Consider the following 17,562-nt stretch of genomic DNA (forward strand, 5'->3'; position numbering starts at 1 on the left):
TATACATTTGTACATTTGTACATAAAAGAAATTTGATATTATTTATATAAATTATTGCTTTATTTACCTTCAGTCCGTTGTCTCTCACCAAAATAATTAGAAACCAACATGAAAATACAACTAATTGAGCTCAAGGATGATTACCTTCAAAGAAATAGTTTCGTTTTATGTGACGTTTTTTTTTTTGACAGGCAATAGTTTTTGAGTTGTTTTTTTTTTGTTTTGTTTTTTTGTTGACATTAAAAATGTTTCATAGATTTATGTATACTATATATAAGTCTATGGTTCGTTCACTTGTCATACTGTTTGTGTTTTCATTTAATTACATGATTCGATTGCTCTTCAGAATTCAGCTTTATTATACCCTAGCCCTAGACTATCACAGGATGGCGGGTGTTGGCAGGGGCTCGAACGCGGAACCACAGTCCAGAGCGCATACCACACGACGCTATCCATTTGGTTAAGATCAAAGTTATTTTAGGAGGATGTAAAGAAAAAAAAATTAGTATTTGGTTTCTTTCTGCGAAATCTTAAAATCTTCACGAGCAACAGTGTCCTGTTTGTGTGTGTATGTGCATTAGCGAGTGTGTGTGGACGGGGGCAACACCTTCGATATAGATGGGGGTGACCTCGCCTGTTTATAGTCGTAAAAAGCTTACATAAACAAGTAACCTAGAAATATTTTTTTAAAGACAATTACTGATTTATGAAGCAACGGGATCCTATCAAGATATATATTTTTGCTCTTAATAACACTAATGCATGATAGATAAAAGAAAAATTGGGACAATTTTTACCCCGCACCCAACCCCCCCCCCTCTCCTTGATAAAAATTCTTGGCTAAGCGAAGTATAAATCTAATCAGAGTATAGACCAATACACTACTTATGGTATAGAATCAGACTTACAAGATCAGAGTATAGACCAATACACTACTTATGGTATAGACTCAGACTTACAAGATCAGAGTATAGACCAATACACTACTTATGGTATAGAATCAGACTTACAAGATCAGAGTATAGACCAATACACTACTTATGGTATAGACTCAGACTTACAAGATCAGAGTATAGACCAATACACTACTTATGGTATAGAATCAGACTTACAAGATCAGAGTATAGACCAATACACTACTTATGGTATAGAATCAGACTTACAAGATCAGAGTATAGACCAATACACTACTTATGGTATAGAATCAGACTTACAAGATCAGAGTATAGACCAATACACTACTTATGGTATAGACTCAGACTTACAAGATCAGAGTATAGACCAATACACTACTTATGGTATAGAATCAGACTTACAAGATCAGAGTATAGACCAATACACTACTTATGGTATAGAATCAGACTTACAAGATCAGAGTATAGACCAATACACTACTTATGGTATAGAATCAGACTTACAAGATCAGAGTATAGACCAATACACTACTTATGGTATAGAATTAGACTTACAAGATCAGAGTATAGACCAATACACTACTTATGGTATAGAATCAGACTTACAAGATCAGAGTATAGACCAATACACAACTTATGGTATAGAATCAGACTTACAAGATCAGAGTATAGACCAATACACTACTTATGGTATAGAATCAGACTTACAAGATGGAGAGCACAATATGCCTGCACGTCTGTTTATGTATTTAAATCCTTAATGAATTGCCGCTGACGTGCTCAAGATAGAGACTATCTAGACCTACAGACAAAATTTAATTTTAGAAGATAAATAGAAGATGATTTTTTTTTGAAAAATTATAACGTTTTTACTGTGTGGCTAAATAGCTAATAATTCCTAAAGATTTACATAGACTGTAAAAATTTCTTGGAAATTATTTAGAGCCATTTTCGAGATCTGTGTCCAGGCTTTCGCTGCTTCTATCTTTTTGTTTCTTCCATGAAAAAGTTGCGAGCTGATAAAATGAATTGTAAAAAAAAAAAAAATTGTCTCTTAATGTTATACACAAAATTTAACCTTTCACTGATGACGTCGTTAATCTCAATCTATTCTAAATTGTTTTTTTTTTAGAGAGAGAGATAGAAAGAGACAGTGTTTGTGTGCGTGTTTGTGTGTGTGAGAGAGAAAGATAGATTAAGTTTGTGTGTGTGTGTGTATGTGCGTGCTTGCGTGCGTGTGTGTGTGTCGTGATCTACATTTCACTTGATTGACATTTTGACTATTCAAAATTGTCTTTTGTACGTTTCAGAAACACAAAAGGTCCAGTTTGACTCAGGCCTACAACAAACTAGACCCTAGACATGATCAGGACAAGTGGGGCTATTCTCCTCGACCCCCGAACCCCAGTGCGGCAAGCCGGGACTCCTACGGGTAACTATTGTTTCCGTTGTTTGTGGGCTTAGGAGTTCGGAGACACGCTTCATTGAGCTTCAATTTGGCATGCTGCTATTGTTTTTTTTTTCTCACGATTAATCGATGAGCCAGGTAGACGGTGATAAACGAAGCCAATCGCTCAGAAGATCTGATAGAAGGAAATGTTAACAATTTCATATAATTCTGGTGGTACATGAAAAATTTCCCTTATCAGTTGTTGTATAGCAAGAGAGATTGTAACCAATGCCGGTCAATGATACAGCGAATAAAAATAAAATGGGATTCCTTTTCTATTGCTGACACGATAATCTTGGAGATACCTTTTCAGAAAAGAAAGAAACTTAACAGATGCAAAGACTTATAACAGACTAATACCTACATTTGATTTATTACTAAATTTAGAAATACTTCACTTCAGGACAGAAGACTAGAAATTAAAGTAGCAATAATTTGCATAACACTAAATCATAATTTACAAATACAAAAACAAAACCTATAACAAGAGATTATAAAATACACTTTAAAAAAAATCAAAGCTTATATTAGGCGTAGTTTCGCTAACTAATTTGGATCAGTCGTGTAATTAAATTTGAGATAGATCTAGATTCTAGACCAACAGCTATAAGTCTGTGCGATTAGAAATATTTTTACCTTTTTTTTTTGTTCAGAGTATTTTCATGCTTTAAGCTTTCTCAGTACGCTTTGATCCTATCACTTGTCTGGTCCAGTTGGTAAAGGGGTGGGGGGAGAAAGAAAAAAAAAGGGGGGGGGGTATCTGGGGGAATATTACTGTGATCGCTTTTTAAAGGAATTTATTTTTTTTAAAGTTGAACTACCTGGACTCGAACTTGAGGGCCCTAACTAGTAATCATTGTACCAGAGAAGTGCTTATGAAAATAGAAGGTTTTATAGTCATCTATTGTTAGTTTCAAACTTTAAAGCAAAGTATAAAGGTGACTAACTCAGCATAAACCACAACATCAGTCAGGTACAATTTCTATCCCTTGTTCAATACCAAACAAATACTTATTTACCATTACTTAAATGATTGATTTTTTTTTTTATTGATTTTTGTTTTTCATACAAAAAAGTGCACAATAAGTGCATAAATGCAAATTTTCAGCTTAATCCGAGATTGGGTGTAGGAGAAATAACTTGTACAAAACTTTTACTAGACAGACAGACAGAGTGAGCTGATATAAGTTTTTTAAAAATACTGACAAAGACACAATGACAAAGACCCATTTCTTATTTCATACTCTAGGACAAATTCGTACAAGTGCTCCTTCTTTCCTAATGCTATTAGAGCAGCGAACGGGTTGCGTAAATCAGCCTGGAAAACCAGGGACTTAGCTGAGTTTAAGTATATATTATAACATGCACGACTAGATTTACACATCGATATGCGTAGGACGTAATTATCTTCTCTTTTGAAGGGACGCCTGTCATTTATAAGATAAGAAAATGGAAATAAGCCTTCACCAACCTTAAATTTCTAATTTCATTTAAAAGACTATCAAAGTTGTTTATCATAATGTGTCATTATTTATTTAAATAATAACAACCTGACACACTCACAAATCATGCAAATCAACAACTCTGTTGGTCCAGCCAGTTACTACACTAGTACTCCCGTCATCACTACAGCTAGCGACAGCACAATGTGAATGTCGTAATCGAAACATTTCTGTTGAGAAGCAGACAAAATAAGACTTAAGTGCTGTTGCAGATGGTCAGTTCAGAGCTCAGTGCTCCGCATGTTTACTTATTTTATACAATGTAGGGGTAATTTTTACGATAAACTAAACAATGTCAAGGACACTAAATAAACTCTCTGTTGCCAAATGAAAATGAAAAAAAAAATTATTAACGAAAGAGTTAAGACAACTTCATTCTGCAGTGAATATGAGTGCACAACAATTGTTATATAACTTTTAACACAAAAAGCATAGCTTATCAACATGTATTTATTCCGTATACCGGATACAACATAAAAGCTAGCTATTTATAGTTGTTTTTTTTTCGCCATTGACTAAAATCTCTAATACAACTATTTTCACTTTTTTTTTATCCCCAGTACACTCAAATGCAAGTGTGTTTTATTTTTAATCTATATGTATTGTTTATTTGTTTTATCTCTGCGATAGCAACACCAGAGAAAACACCTACAGCGATATCAGGAGGTTAATAAACACCATGAAACCATCGGCACAGCCAGACCAGGGGAGCAGTACACTTCGGACCGGTCTCCATGACGGTCAGCTACAACCTCCGCTGACCAATGGCACCAGCAGGGTCACAAGTCACGTGAAACGGAATACTGAGTCAGATGTAAGCATGATATATGTATATGTATACAGAAAGAGAGAGAGAGAGAGAGAGAAAGAGAGATTAGAGAGAGGGAGAGAGAGAAAGAGAGAGAACATAGAATGTGAGGAGCATGTATGTATGTCCCTCATAGAAATTAAAACCATATGACCAATCTTGATAAAACTTGGTACAAATGTTCCTTAGATCATGACGGAGACCATAGTGTATATTTAATATCCCTCAAACAAATGGAAGGCCCTAGAATAAAAAATATCTAAAATTATCTCTTTTAAAGAGCGAAAGTTTTTAACAAATTGGGTAAACCCGTTTTTACAGTATTTTATATATGATATCAATATGTCGGTTAAACTGGTAAACCCATTTTTACACTCTAGTTTTATTTTCGTGGCAAAATTTTAAAAAATGTTAAGGGAACATCAGTATCACCCAATCTAAGGCTTGCAGGCTGCGGGTCATATCGGCGCCTTCGACACGGAGGTCACGGTCATATCCGCTAGTATAAATATATATAGTGCTTCTGATGACCATACATATTGTACGTAGATGATAGATAAATGTAGATTTAATTTTTCGAAGAGAATTAAACAGACTTTTAACCTTATAAATAACGCAAAAAAAAATTACCCTTACAAATAACCCAATTTAAATTATATTATTATAAATTATTCTGCACTGCAGAATTATTAACAGTTATAATTTCTTTTAAAATTCCTATAATCTTGTAAAACATTTCTTTCTAACAATTTCAAGGTGAACAATGGCTACCTTTCGTCATCAAGACTTCCCGATGTCAACCTAAATGAAAGAAGTGATGATGTCCCATCTGACAGTAATGCGAACATTGATCGGCTCCGGTTTCCTGAAATCGACAAAGCTGGCAGCCTTGTTGGCACAAACAATGGGCCTGTTGGCAGGGGAGATAACCTAAAATATAAAGGAAGTTTTTCCGAAAGAATGCTCTCCCCGATCAAGGATACCCCAGTGGAAAGAAACTTCAGTTTTATTTCAGAGAAAACGGGAGGTAGATCTATGTTGTTAATAAACTGCTTATCGTTATTTATTTTATTTTCCGCAACTCGAAACTCTAATTCTTTTGTATTAGCATTTTAGAATTAGAATTAGATTATACTTTTTTGTATGTAAATTTAGAGCCATGATTTAATAGTTACTTCATCATCATACATTCTTTTCAAATTAACTCTTTCTCGCCGTAATTACTTTCCTCGTTCCGATATAATTATTCATTTATCCCATTTAAATCTTACTATCCTGATATGATTAAACTTCAATAACTTTTTTTGTTTGTTATCAGAAAATGTTATATTTGGTATCGAATTATAGGAGAATGCATGCTCTTTCTAAACAACACAAATTAAAGTTTATAAATCTAAGAATCAATTTAGTTTAATTGGGCCAAATCAACGTTAGCATCGTCGATTAGGAGAGAAAGTGTTAAGGATCATTATATCCTAGCCCCAACCTCCCGTAGGGATGACCACTGGCGGGATTCCAGCCTAAGATTAATCAGACGACAGTCCAAGATATTCACAAGTAGCTGATGATTCGTCAGTTATGACATGTAGTTAATTGAAATATGCTAATGCAATTAGAAAATTGATTATTCGAATATTGCAAATCGAATTGTACAATAAGCACTAAGGACACTTCAATATAGGGCCTACATCGGTTTAACTAATAAAGCCACTTAGATTAAGTTGAAATAAACAGCAATTAACAAAAGACCACGAATTGACATTTTTGTCCTTTTTTTATATTTTGCAACCTGAGAATACATTTAGAATTATATAAATTTTAGTTTATTTTTAACTCCCTTGGGCCATCACGAGTCATTCTTGGCTCTAGCAAAGTTTACAGTGGTTTCAATGATGTATGTGTAGCTTGAGCCTGGAATGTTTAATCAGGTGACAACTACCTTCTAAGACTCCATAATGACCTCATCCCCTGACCTGATTCGTTCTTAATGTATAAGTAAATACATTTTTTTCTTGCCGTCTTTATCCAAAGGTTCTCTCAGAATGGACGAAGACTATGTACCCATGCAGATTACCATTACAAAACTGTCTGATGCTGACCAGTATGGTGCTTCTGATGACCATACAGGCTGGACACTAGGTAGCAAAGTCACTTTTTTGTTTATAACATACTGTAATGACCCTGGTGTTTTTTTTTTTTCATTTTTTTTTCAAATCATCAAATTACAGTACTTTCATTTAAAGTTTTCAAATACATCGTATCAACATTCTAAGACTCAAACCATGCCTTCTGTAACAGTCCACGGCAAGATCAAGTTTAAGAGTAGGTTAATTCACTTGTTCTTATGGAAATTTGAAGTAGGCATTTTTTTTTAATTTTTAGTGCCGGTACGTACGTTCTCTAGCTATTCTCGTAAGTCTTTGAACTTTCAAATAATAAATTCCATTTATTTAAAAAAAAGCATTCAAAGTCCCGCACACTTATATTAATACTTGAATTACATCTTTAATATTTTGACTGGGTTCCGATTGCAGTGTGTTATACCCGATCAGGCAAAGGGCAACTAAATCTAATCCTTTAAATATTGGTATAACAAAAACAGCCAATGTACCTCTAGATTTCCACTCTCTATAAAGCAAAATGCAGGTTGTATCCCTTTCTTGCCTATTGCACAATTTAGTCACTACTGAATGCTCATAATATATGATTGCAATATAAAACCTAGATCTTGATTACCTTCTGTTACAGATTTCTTGTTAAATAATTATGAATGACTTAGTACATATACATTTCCTTTTGTTTCTATGTTTTCTTTTTGTAGCGTACTTTTCTTTTCGTGTGTGAATGTTTTTCGTATTTGCATCTATATTGTTATTGTTACAGTAGTTACGCTGAGGTGGTCAAATTGTAGTCAAACAGAATTTCCATTTGATCGGACCAATAAAAATTATCTTATCTTTTGCAATGTCCAATTTTATTTTTTTTTTTAACTCCAAGATAACCCAATGAAAAAATTGGACGGTGCAAATAGTCCAAGCAGTTCCGGATCTAGCTCTCCAATCAATTTCATGGCGAGGCTGGGCTCTGCCAGTTGGTGCACGTGCGCCAGGTCAGACAAGGCTACCACTCCCTGCACGGAGTGCCGCAGAATAGGCGGCCACGAGAAATGGTGCGTGTCTGCGTCGGGTCTTTGTCAGCACTGCAGAAAACCGGTGAAGAGACTCGGCACAAGACAGAGGCGTCTCCCAGAAATCAGGAATAACAGAGGTAAGGACAGTATGGCTTTACGACTACAACTAATAGGTTGCTTTATGACTACGACTACAACAAATAGGTTGCTTTACAACTACAACAAATAGGTTGCTTTACGACTACAGCGAATAGGTTGCTTTACGACTACAGCGAATAGGTTGCTTTACGACTACAACGAATAGGTTGCTTTAAAACTACAACAAACAGGTTGCTTTACAACTACAACAAATAGGTTGCTTTACGACTACAGCGAATAGGTTGCTTTACGACTACAACGAACAGGTTGCTTTACAACTACAACAAATAGGTTGCTTTACGACTACAGCGAATAGGTTGCTTTACGACTACAACGAATAGGTTGCTTTACGACTACAACGAATAGGTTGCTTTACAACTACAACGAATAGGTTGCTTTACAACTACAACAAATAGGTTGCTTTACGACTACAGCGAATAGGTTGCTTTACGACTACAGTGAATAGGTTGCTTTACAACTACAACAAATAGGTTGCTTTACGACTACAGCGAATAGGTTGCTTTACGACTACAGTGAATAGGTTGCTTTACATCAACGTTTTTATTATTTACATTATTTTCACAAATTAATCGTACCAAATTGTTTATTTGGAACTTTTATTTTATATTTCTTTGTCGCATGGTATCATCAGTCATCACCATCATCATCAAGCACCATTAGAGTGAGTACTTGAGAGGCTCAAAGCCATACATATCACCGTACAGGTCGAGAATTTTTAGTTTCCCAAACCTGTCGAGACGGAGATCAGCAAGTCTGGGGCAGTCAAAAAGAATATGAGACACGGTTTCCTCTTCCTCCCCGCAGCAGGGCCATCGTGAGTCTTAATTTGGCCATAGCCGTGAGAAATACAAGCAAGCTTCATCAGTAGCATTGTTATTCGTCTCGATAGAAGCAGTCTGTCCAGTTTTCTCTGTACCCATTCCATGGTCATTGTATTAGGTGCTAATTGGGCATAATACTGGGATTCCTTTGGGCCAAGATATTTTAATTTATAACTGTTCTTTCTCTAAACTGGTCTCATATTTGGTGGAAAAAAATGTTTCATCTTATTGCCACCTCAATCAAGTAGACATTATTGCACTAGCAGCAAAGGCAAAAAAAATTAAGTTGAATGGATGATTCAGTTAATTAAGACTAAAAAAAATTACAGTTCCCCTTTCAGACCTTGTAATCTATAAGGTAGATGATGTAACGGTCATCTGATTCTTTGGCCTTCGGTTAACGAGGGTGTCAAGTGGCCAGCACAAAGACCAACCACCTTCAATTTTCCTCAACTAATGTCAGGTACATATTAGAGCTGGGTGGACTCGTAGGCGCCTGAAGATCCCGAAATTAAAAATCCCAGCCTTCATCAGGATTCGAGCCCGGGACCTCCGGTTCAGAAGCCAAGCGTTTTACCGCTCAGCCACTGTCCAATTAAGACTGAGACCCTTCTAATAATAACGAACTAATATTTTCTGATCACATTTTCTCCATGTTTATGTGTGATTGATTAAAATTATATTATACAAATTTCAAACAGTCATGTTTTAAAATTTCATTCCTCTCAGGCAGTGAAGAGGCTGAGGACGAGCTGTCAGGCTTCCAAATCAAGAACAAATCCACCTCCAGGATAGAGAGACAAAGACAGAGAGAACAGAGAGAAAGGTTCGAACACGAACTAAATCGAACATCTCCAGGAGCTCAACAGAATCAAAGAGTTCGCTTCGAGGACGAATCGGATAAAAATAAACTCCAGCAGCCTGACGTCGGGGCTAATGCTTCAGACGCCTTCCTAGGTGACACCAATCACAAGAAGAGCATGGTCGCTGGCAAAGCTAGAAACCCCAACGACGATCAAGTTGTCAGAATTCCCAAGCTTGGTGTCAACGTCCATAAAACGGCCTACATTCTGGCTCTGCATGACTCCATGGAACAAACCGCGAAGAAAAAATCGAAAGTCAAAGACAAAAAGAAACACCGACTTCCGCAAGAGAGTGAAACCAAAGGGACAGTATTCTCCTATTTTACTCTATTAAAAAGACCGCATTCCGATCCACCTCACCCACTGAACATTGGCATCAAACAAAACTTTGGCGCTGTTGTCAAAGACGGGATGAAACATGTGTTTGGAAGCATCAAATTCGCAGATTATTATCCCGGGGGTAAAAGGTGGAAAGAATTGTACGAATCTTAAAACATTCTGTAAATTTAAGTGTTATATATTTACGGGGGAAAATTAGAAACCAATAAAGAAAACTGTAATTGTTAAATCGATCTTCGTGGGCAATCCCAAGGCTTGATGGGATTAGCCATCATCACTAACGGCAAGCAGGGGCTACAAGTTCAATGCTGATCGTATAGACAGCATACAAATTAGTAAAATATAAAGTATATCTGGTTCACTTCTTTTGAACAACTAAATAGGTTAAAATATCAGATTGCACCAGGGCCGGACTTACGCATAGATAAACTAGGTAGCCGCCTAAGTGCCTCCGATTGATGGGGACCTCGCATGGAGCTCTAAAATAATTTTTTAGAGAAGAAATAGCTTGACTTGTGCCCAATGCTATTGTTGGAGTGCACTAGGTTATGGAAACAGATGTTGGGACAGTTGGAGAGACTCGTCAAGAACCGAGACGCCTGGAGGAAGCTGGTTGGTGGTCTATGTGGCCTATGAGATGACAATAGGTTTTAAATAAATTGCGACTTTTTAAAATATTTATTTATTCTTTAATTTTCTATTTCCCATGGGGCACCTAATTCCTTTTGCATAGGGCCTCCTATTATCTAAAGCCGGCTATGTTTCCCACGCGGATGGAAGTAATTATTTAAAGGTAAACTTTTTGATTTTGGCAAAATCCTCTTATAAAACGCATTAAAAATGTCTAATTACTTTGAAGAATATGTTCCATATACAATAACTGTTCTATATATGTGTGAATAGAACTGCAACTAGTAGTTAATAAGATTAATAATCATTCATGTATTTATTGTATAATGATTAATATATATGATGACTTTGGTTTGTTGAACAAACTGAATAAAGTATTGAAGTCGAAACAGTCTAGAGTCTAGAGTAAGTCTAGGAATATAAATGAAAGGTGTGAGGAAGAGAGAGAGAGAGAGAGAGAGAGAGAGAGAGAGAGAGAAAACGAGACACAGGAAGAGAGAATTAGAGAGATAGATTGGGGAACAAGGGAGACAATAGGATCATATGGTTGTTTGTGCATGACAGTGAACGACACTAAGAGCAAAAAACAAATAAACAAATAAAGCTTATCTAAGGGAAATAGCTCCACGTTTACTGACATATCTTACAATATTGTAAGAGTTATTTCTCTTTTTTTCGGTATCAAACAAATATAATTAATTACCACTATTAATTAATGTTTTGCTTTTTTTTTTATTGATTCATGTGTTGTCTTGGACAAAATATAATCCTACACCTTCATCCGAGAATAGGAAATGTGCAAAACTTGTACCAGACAGAGTAAGTAACAATAAAATGGCAATGTTTTTGACTCCAAAGACTAAGGTAAAGTGCATTGTTTCACGTGACTACGCAAACCCAGTAGCGACCTGCATATAAACTTTTTAGAAACGAACACTTGGACCGAGCATTTGGACTTCAGCACTTCATACAATCAATAAAATGGGCAGGACCAAATAGGTTTGTCCTCACTATAACAGTACCAGACATAAAGCGATGGGAGGACAACATGAAAGAATGGACGGGCCTACCATTGAAAGAGGTTCTAACTCAGGCAAAAGACAGAGAGGAATGGAGAATGACGGTCGACAAATCTTGGATGGTGCCCCAACGTTGTAACGAAGCAAGGGACAGACTGAATGAGACTAGACCAAATTGTGTTGTTATTTAATGCCTTTTAAACTTGTACCTTTTAGAACAATGCAATAGGTCTACGTATGACAAACTATTTTTAGAATCGTGACATGACATGACATGACAAAGGCATGGAGGTTGCTGTTGTTGTTGTTTTTTACAAACCTTATAATAATTCACTCCGTCTGTCTGTCTGTCTGTCAGGATTCTTTTACGCCTTTTTTTTTCTACCAACTGATCAAGTGACTTTGGGGTGCTTACCAAGGATTCGCATTATTAAGATTAGAAAATCAATCGGTTCAACTCAATTCTTCTAAATACGAACTGCATTAATAAACTCTCCTCTAGCTAGAGTGCTAGACTGCATTAATAAACTCTCCTCTAGCTAGAGTGCTAAACTCTCCTCTAGCTAGAGCGCTAGACTGCATTAATAAACTCTCCTCTAGCTAGAGCGCTAGACTGCATTAATAAACTCTCCTCTAGCTAGAGTGCTAGACTGCATTAATAAACTCTCCTCTAGCTAGAGTGCTAGACTGCATTAATAAACTCTCCTCTAGCTAGAGTGCTAGACTGCATTAATAAACTCTCCACTAGCTAGAGTGCTAGACTGCATTAATAAACTCTCCTCTAGCTAGAGTGCTAGACTGCATTAATAAACTCGCCTCTAGCTAGAGTGTTAGACTGTATTAATAAACTCTCCTCTAGCTAGAGTGCTAGACAGCATTAATAAACTCTCCTCTAGCTAGAGTGCTAGACTGCATTAATAAACTCTCCTCTAGCTAGAGTGCTAGACTGCATTAATAAACTCTCCTCTAGCTAGAGTGCTAGACTGCATTAATAAACTCTCCTCTAGCTAGAGTGCTAGACTGCATTAATAAACTCTCCTCTAGCTAGAGTGCTAGACTGCATTAATAAACTCTCCACTAGCTAGAGTGCTAGACTGCATTAATAAAATCTCCTCTAGCTAGAGTGCTAGACAAACAGATTTCGTTCAAATGTTTAATACGTAAATGGGGAGTTTAAAGTGTTTCACTACAGGCTGGGTGCCTTAATTATTTCTAAGACGGTCCTGGATAAAATAATTGAATGGTTGTGCGAACGGAGTTGAGGGAATGAATATATAAAAGTGTCTTGACATGAAAACGTTCTGTTGGCCTCCTTCAGTCCAAAGAAATGACATTGTACTATAAAGAAAATTTAAAAAAAAAAAGATATCTCTCCCCAGCGGGGAATCGAACCCCGGTCTCCCGCGTGACAGGCGGGGATACTTACCACTATACTACCGAGGAGATACATTCGAAACGCAAAGTTAAATGAGTGTTGCATATTAAAATGTTATACAGCTAAGAGTTGTGTTTTATTCATGTTATATATTAAAATAAAAAAATTGTTACACTCCCATGTTATGCTTTTTTTCCCAACCTGTACTAGTTCAGAGTAAGGGTGTTAACTCCCAATGATTTCCGATTTTGCCATTTGTCACGGCTACTTATTGACTCTTCGAAGAATTATTTGACAGCGTCATGAACTTTCCAAAATGTTCAGATCTAGATCTATGTTTCCTCTAGCTAGACCTTGCCTCTACTAGGCCTCTAGATTCATTATTTCGTTCCATCTTATTTTGAAGGAGAAAGACGTTGTTACAGATCGTGTGCTGACCCAACAGACTTTAGGGATAGGTGAAAGGGAAGGTTCTTTCATAATAATAAAAAATGTTTTTAAATAGTACACAAAGAACACACTGGCGGATCCAGGGGTTTGAGAGAGGGGGGGGGTTGTTGTCGATCGTCTTCCCCCCACCCCCTCGACCGCTCAATGGGAGTGCGAATTTTCTTGTAAAAAGTATCACTAAATTTAGCTATATATGGGAAAAATAAAGAGTGATGCAGTGATGAAATAAATTTTAAAAATTGCATTTACTTCGAACCAGTAAGGCCAGTGGCGTAGCTAGGGTGGGGGAAGGAGGGGGAGAATTTGAAAATCTCCAAATGAGTATTTTTTACATTAAATATTAAATATAAAGCAAAATGCAGGGGTCCCAAAAGTGGTCAAGCCCCCCGGACCCCCAAATGATGGCAAATTCTTAGCTACGCCAGTGAGTAAGATCTATCAATAGCAGGCTAATACGTGTAGACAGTTTATGCATTAGATGACAATAGAACAAGATGTGTCTAAACAGACAATAGAACAAGAAGTGTCTAAACAGACAATAGAACGAAATGTGTTTAAATAGACAATTTAACGAAATGTGTTTAAATAGACAATTTAACGAAATGTGTTTAAATAGACAATATAACGAAATGTGTTTAAATAGACAATAGAAAAAGATGTATCTAAACAGACACGAAGATGTATGTGAATATCTCAACATGTAAATGTCTTATCTTTTTAAAAATAACGCATTCAAAAGTAAAAAAAAAAAAAAATAATCAAAAATAATAATCTCCCCGGCGGGGAATCGAACCCCGGTCTCCCGCGTGACAGGCGGGGATACTTACCACTATACTACCGAGGAGAGATACAGACAGTTCCTTATTTTACGTGTTTTGACTTTTATATGATTCTTTTGGGTTTGAATTATCACAACACTGACAATTTCTACGTAAAACCTAATTTCAACGGAACTTTACATCACTTTCTTATTCCTATCATTTACCAATGTAAATATATTCTATTTAATTAAACGCTCTCCAACTAGACTAACATATTTAATTATTTAATCTGCAAAGTCGTTGGTTTCCCTGGTTTATTCGGGCAACCCATTCCATGCTCTAATTCTAATGGAACCAGGGAAGAAGATCGCTTGTACAAGTTCGTCCTGGCATATAGAATAAGAAATGTGCTTTGATGTTTGTGTCTTTCTGAGTATTTTATAAGGTTTTGCTTTTGTAAGTTACGGCTTAGTGTTTTATGTAACGCCTGTAAATTGGGTGGGACCTAATTCGTGTGTGGTAAAACAGAGCAATGTTAAAGTCTAACGATGAAATACATTTCAAACTATGATCTTAAAGAGGAAAAACATTTTAGTCACGTGAATTGAATTCCTGCAACCAGCTGACACTATCTTCAAAGGATAAAAGGAAAAGGTTGGCCGGAAGTCCGGAAATTCTCGAAACGGCAAAGTTCAGTGTCGTATTAAAAACGCGGACGTCGAGGCTTCGATACCTATACTGGGCTTTTACTGGTTAATTATTTTTAATGACGATCAAATCCAATCCGAACTTATCTGATTCTAGTTGAACATCAAGTATGCATTGATTTAAAAAAAAAAACTACATTATTCGTTCTATTTATTTAATTTTTATATCGTTCTAGTAATATTCTAACATTAGTTTTTTACTAGTTAAGACCAGGCAGGTATGGCAGGTAATTCTGTTCATGGCTCAAGAGTTTGGACAAGTAGTAAAGGAAAGATCACTCTTATATTTCTGCAAGTCGGTCTAGAGTTACCCTACGAAAAAAAAAGAGGTGGTGGGGAACAAGTAGTATTCACCCGTCACAAAATAGCAGGGCAGGACTTAACCATTGTGACCAAGAAGTCATGGAAAGATCACTCTTTTTTATTTCTACCCCACGTAGTTTTAACGGCGAAAAAAAAGAGGGGGGGAGGAGAACAAGTCATCTACTCTGTATTCACCCGTAACTAAATAGCAGAGCCGGACTCAACCATTGTAGGGCCCTATACGATACGAATTTCGCGGGGCCAAGTTTTGGTAGGGATACGGATAATAAGTGAAATTTAAGAGTTTGTATTAGAAAATAACTTCGTCTTTGCATTTTATTCATTCTTTACTACCTATAGCCTTGCGTGTAGCGAAGTCATTCAGTATATCATAAAAATTTTATTTCCTACATAGATCACGCTCAATAGCAAGAATTACCAAATGTTTCAATCTATCTACGAGAATTGTTGACCTCAAGTAATTCTTCATTAGTTTGAGGTGAGAGAAGCTTCTTTCACCAGATTACACAATTACGGCTAAGGCATAATGCCGTTTTTATTTATCGCGCGTAGGATTAGCGTTTTCTATATTGAATGACACCCCCAAATGACAATTTTTGTCTATATATTTCATGAGATTTGTACGAGTTTTCAAAAGATTTTTAATAATTTCCTGAGATTTCCAGGACTTTTTCGTATATTTTGCAATTTCAGGAGATTTCCAGTAGCTCCTGGTAAATTAGGCGGCCTCGGGAAATCTGTTAAAAGTTATAAAATGGTTTAAATTAATAATTTACACATAGAATTAGCGCATGTCCTATGCATTCGCATAGGTTGCAGTGGCCTAAGGCCGGGCCTGCATAATAACGGCGTATGCTATGCCGTGGGTCGACTAGTGTTAAGGTATTTGATTGTGTTTCGGACTGTCGTCACGATGTTTCCGAGTTCGGACACTAACCGCTAACAACCTCTACCACCGTTTTTTAAGTCAGGCACTACAGCACAAACCAAGGGAATTCGATCTAATAGTTTGTTCAATTTCTTCAAGTCTACTGTACACTATACTTAAAATCCAAATATTTAATAAAAAAAAATTCTCCCCGGCGGGGAATCGAACCCCGGTCTCCCGCGTGACAGGCGGGGATACTTACCACTATACTACCGAGGAGATACTCGCTAAGCATTTGTGTAAAGATATCCTCTTATCTTATCTGAAATAAGGTTTGATCAAGTAGTCAGTGTAAACAATAATAATGCAATAATGTCGATACATTGTGGTCTTACAAAACGACGTTGCAACTAGGCTGGTAAAAGTAATGTTCGAAAAAGAATGGTTGCCTGGTCGTGTGGCGTGTGCGCTGGACTGTTGTTCGGTCTTCTGGGTTCATACCCTGCCCGCTGCCCCGTCGATCTGCGTGAGGTTTGAAAGTAAATTATCTTCAACTCCGATGGAACATTCGAAACATGTCAACTATTTTAGAAACAAATATCTCAAGCAAGAAGACTGACTTGGAAAATGAGTAAACTTCTTTAAATGTAATTTGTTGGACAGTGGTAACAATTTACTTCTGATTTATAATGAGAGTGTAAATACAACAGGATGGTTTGTCCCTTGAAAAAACAATAATTTGCTTCGAGACCCTCCCCCGACCCCCCCCCCTTTTTTTTTTATTTAGCAGTAAAACTACTATTGAAACCACAATGGCAGTCAGACAGACAGACAGATAAATAGACGTACACATATACTGACAGAGAGAGACAGGGAGAGTTGATGAGATTAAGATTCTCAAAGGCACTATCTCAATCAAAGAAATGATGACAGAAAATAAAAAAGCTAGAGAGACAGAGAGAAAGAGTGAGACAGAGAGAGACAGAGAGAGAGACATAGAGAAACAGAGAGAGACAGAGAGAAATAGTGAGACAGAGAAAGAGTGAGACATAGAGAGGGAGACAGATAGAGACAGAGAGACAGAGAGAGACAGAGAGAAAGCGTGAGGGAGAGACAGAGAGAGACAGAGAGAAAGAGACAGAGAGACAGAGAGAGGGAGACAGATAGAGACAGAGAGAGACAGAGAGAAATCGTGAGGGAGAGACAGAGAGAGACAGAGAGAGAATGAGGGAGAGGCAGAGACAGAGAGAAAGAGTGAAATAGAGAGAGACAGAGAGAGACTGAGAGAAAGCGTGAAAGACAGAGAGAGACAGAGAGAAAGCGTGAGAGACTGAGAGAAAGCGTGAGAGACAGAGAGAGACAGAGAGAAAGAATAAGAGAGTGTGTGAGAGAGAGGGGGTAAAGAGGAAATGTTCATCCTATAAGACATAGCTATTTCCCAA

The 17,562-nt window shown here is 36.8% G+C and overlaps 1 protein-coding gene and 3 non-coding genes across 7 annotated transcripts in view; 1 reads left to right on the top strand and 3 right to left on the bottom strand.

The window, feature by feature from the left end:
* LOC106078763 (uncharacterized) overlaps nucleotides 1–11,005 on the top strand; it is a 33,020-nt gene extending 22,015 nt beyond the window's left edge. For all 4 annotated transcript variants that reach the window (XM_056015988.1, XM_056015987.1, XM_056015990.1 and 1 more), the window contains 6 exons: nucleotides 2,225–2,346; nucleotides 4,497–4,680; nucleotides 5,431–5,701; nucleotides 6,706–6,813; nucleotides 7,672–7,941; nucleotides 9,514–11,005. In XM_056015988.1, the coding sequence (XP_055871963.1) occupies nucleotides 2,225–2,346; nucleotides 4,497–4,680; nucleotides 5,431–5,701; nucleotides 6,706–6,813; nucleotides 7,672–7,941; nucleotides 9,514–10,139 (1,581 nt within the window). In that variant the 3' untranslated portion in view covers nucleotides 10,140–11,005. The remainder of the gene's footprint in view (nucleotides 1–2,224; nucleotides 2,347–4,496; nucleotides 4,681–5,430; nucleotides 5,702–6,705; nucleotides 6,814–7,671; nucleotides 7,942–9,513) is intronic.
* A 2,001-nt stretch (nucleotides 11,006–13,006) lies between these two features.
* Trnad-guc (transfer RNA aspartic acid (anticodon GUC)) lies at nucleotides 13,007–13,078 on the bottom strand. Its single transcript has one exon. It is a non-coding gene; the product is annotated as a tRNA-Asp (tRNA).
* A 1,154-nt stretch (nucleotides 13,079–14,232) lies between these two features.
* On the bottom strand, nucleotides 14,233–14,304 carry Trnad-guc (transfer RNA aspartic acid (anticodon GUC)). Its single transcript has one exon. It is a non-coding gene; the product is annotated as a tRNA-Asp (tRNA).
* Nucleotides 14,305–16,327: 2,023 nt separating this feature from the next.
* Nucleotides 16,328–16,399, bottom strand: Trnad-guc (transfer RNA aspartic acid (anticodon GUC)). Its single transcript has one exon. It is a non-coding gene; the product is annotated as a tRNA-Asp (tRNA).
* Nucleotides 16,400–17,562: the final 1,163 nt, after the last annotated feature.

This window comes from Biomphalaria glabrata, chromosome 17 (genome assembly GCF_947242115.1).
Source record: "Biomphalaria glabrata chromosome 17, xgBioGlab47.1, whole genome shotgun sequence".
Taxonomy (NCBI): Eukaryota; Metazoa; Mollusca; class Gastropoda; family Planorbidae; genus Biomphalaria; species Biomphalaria glabrata.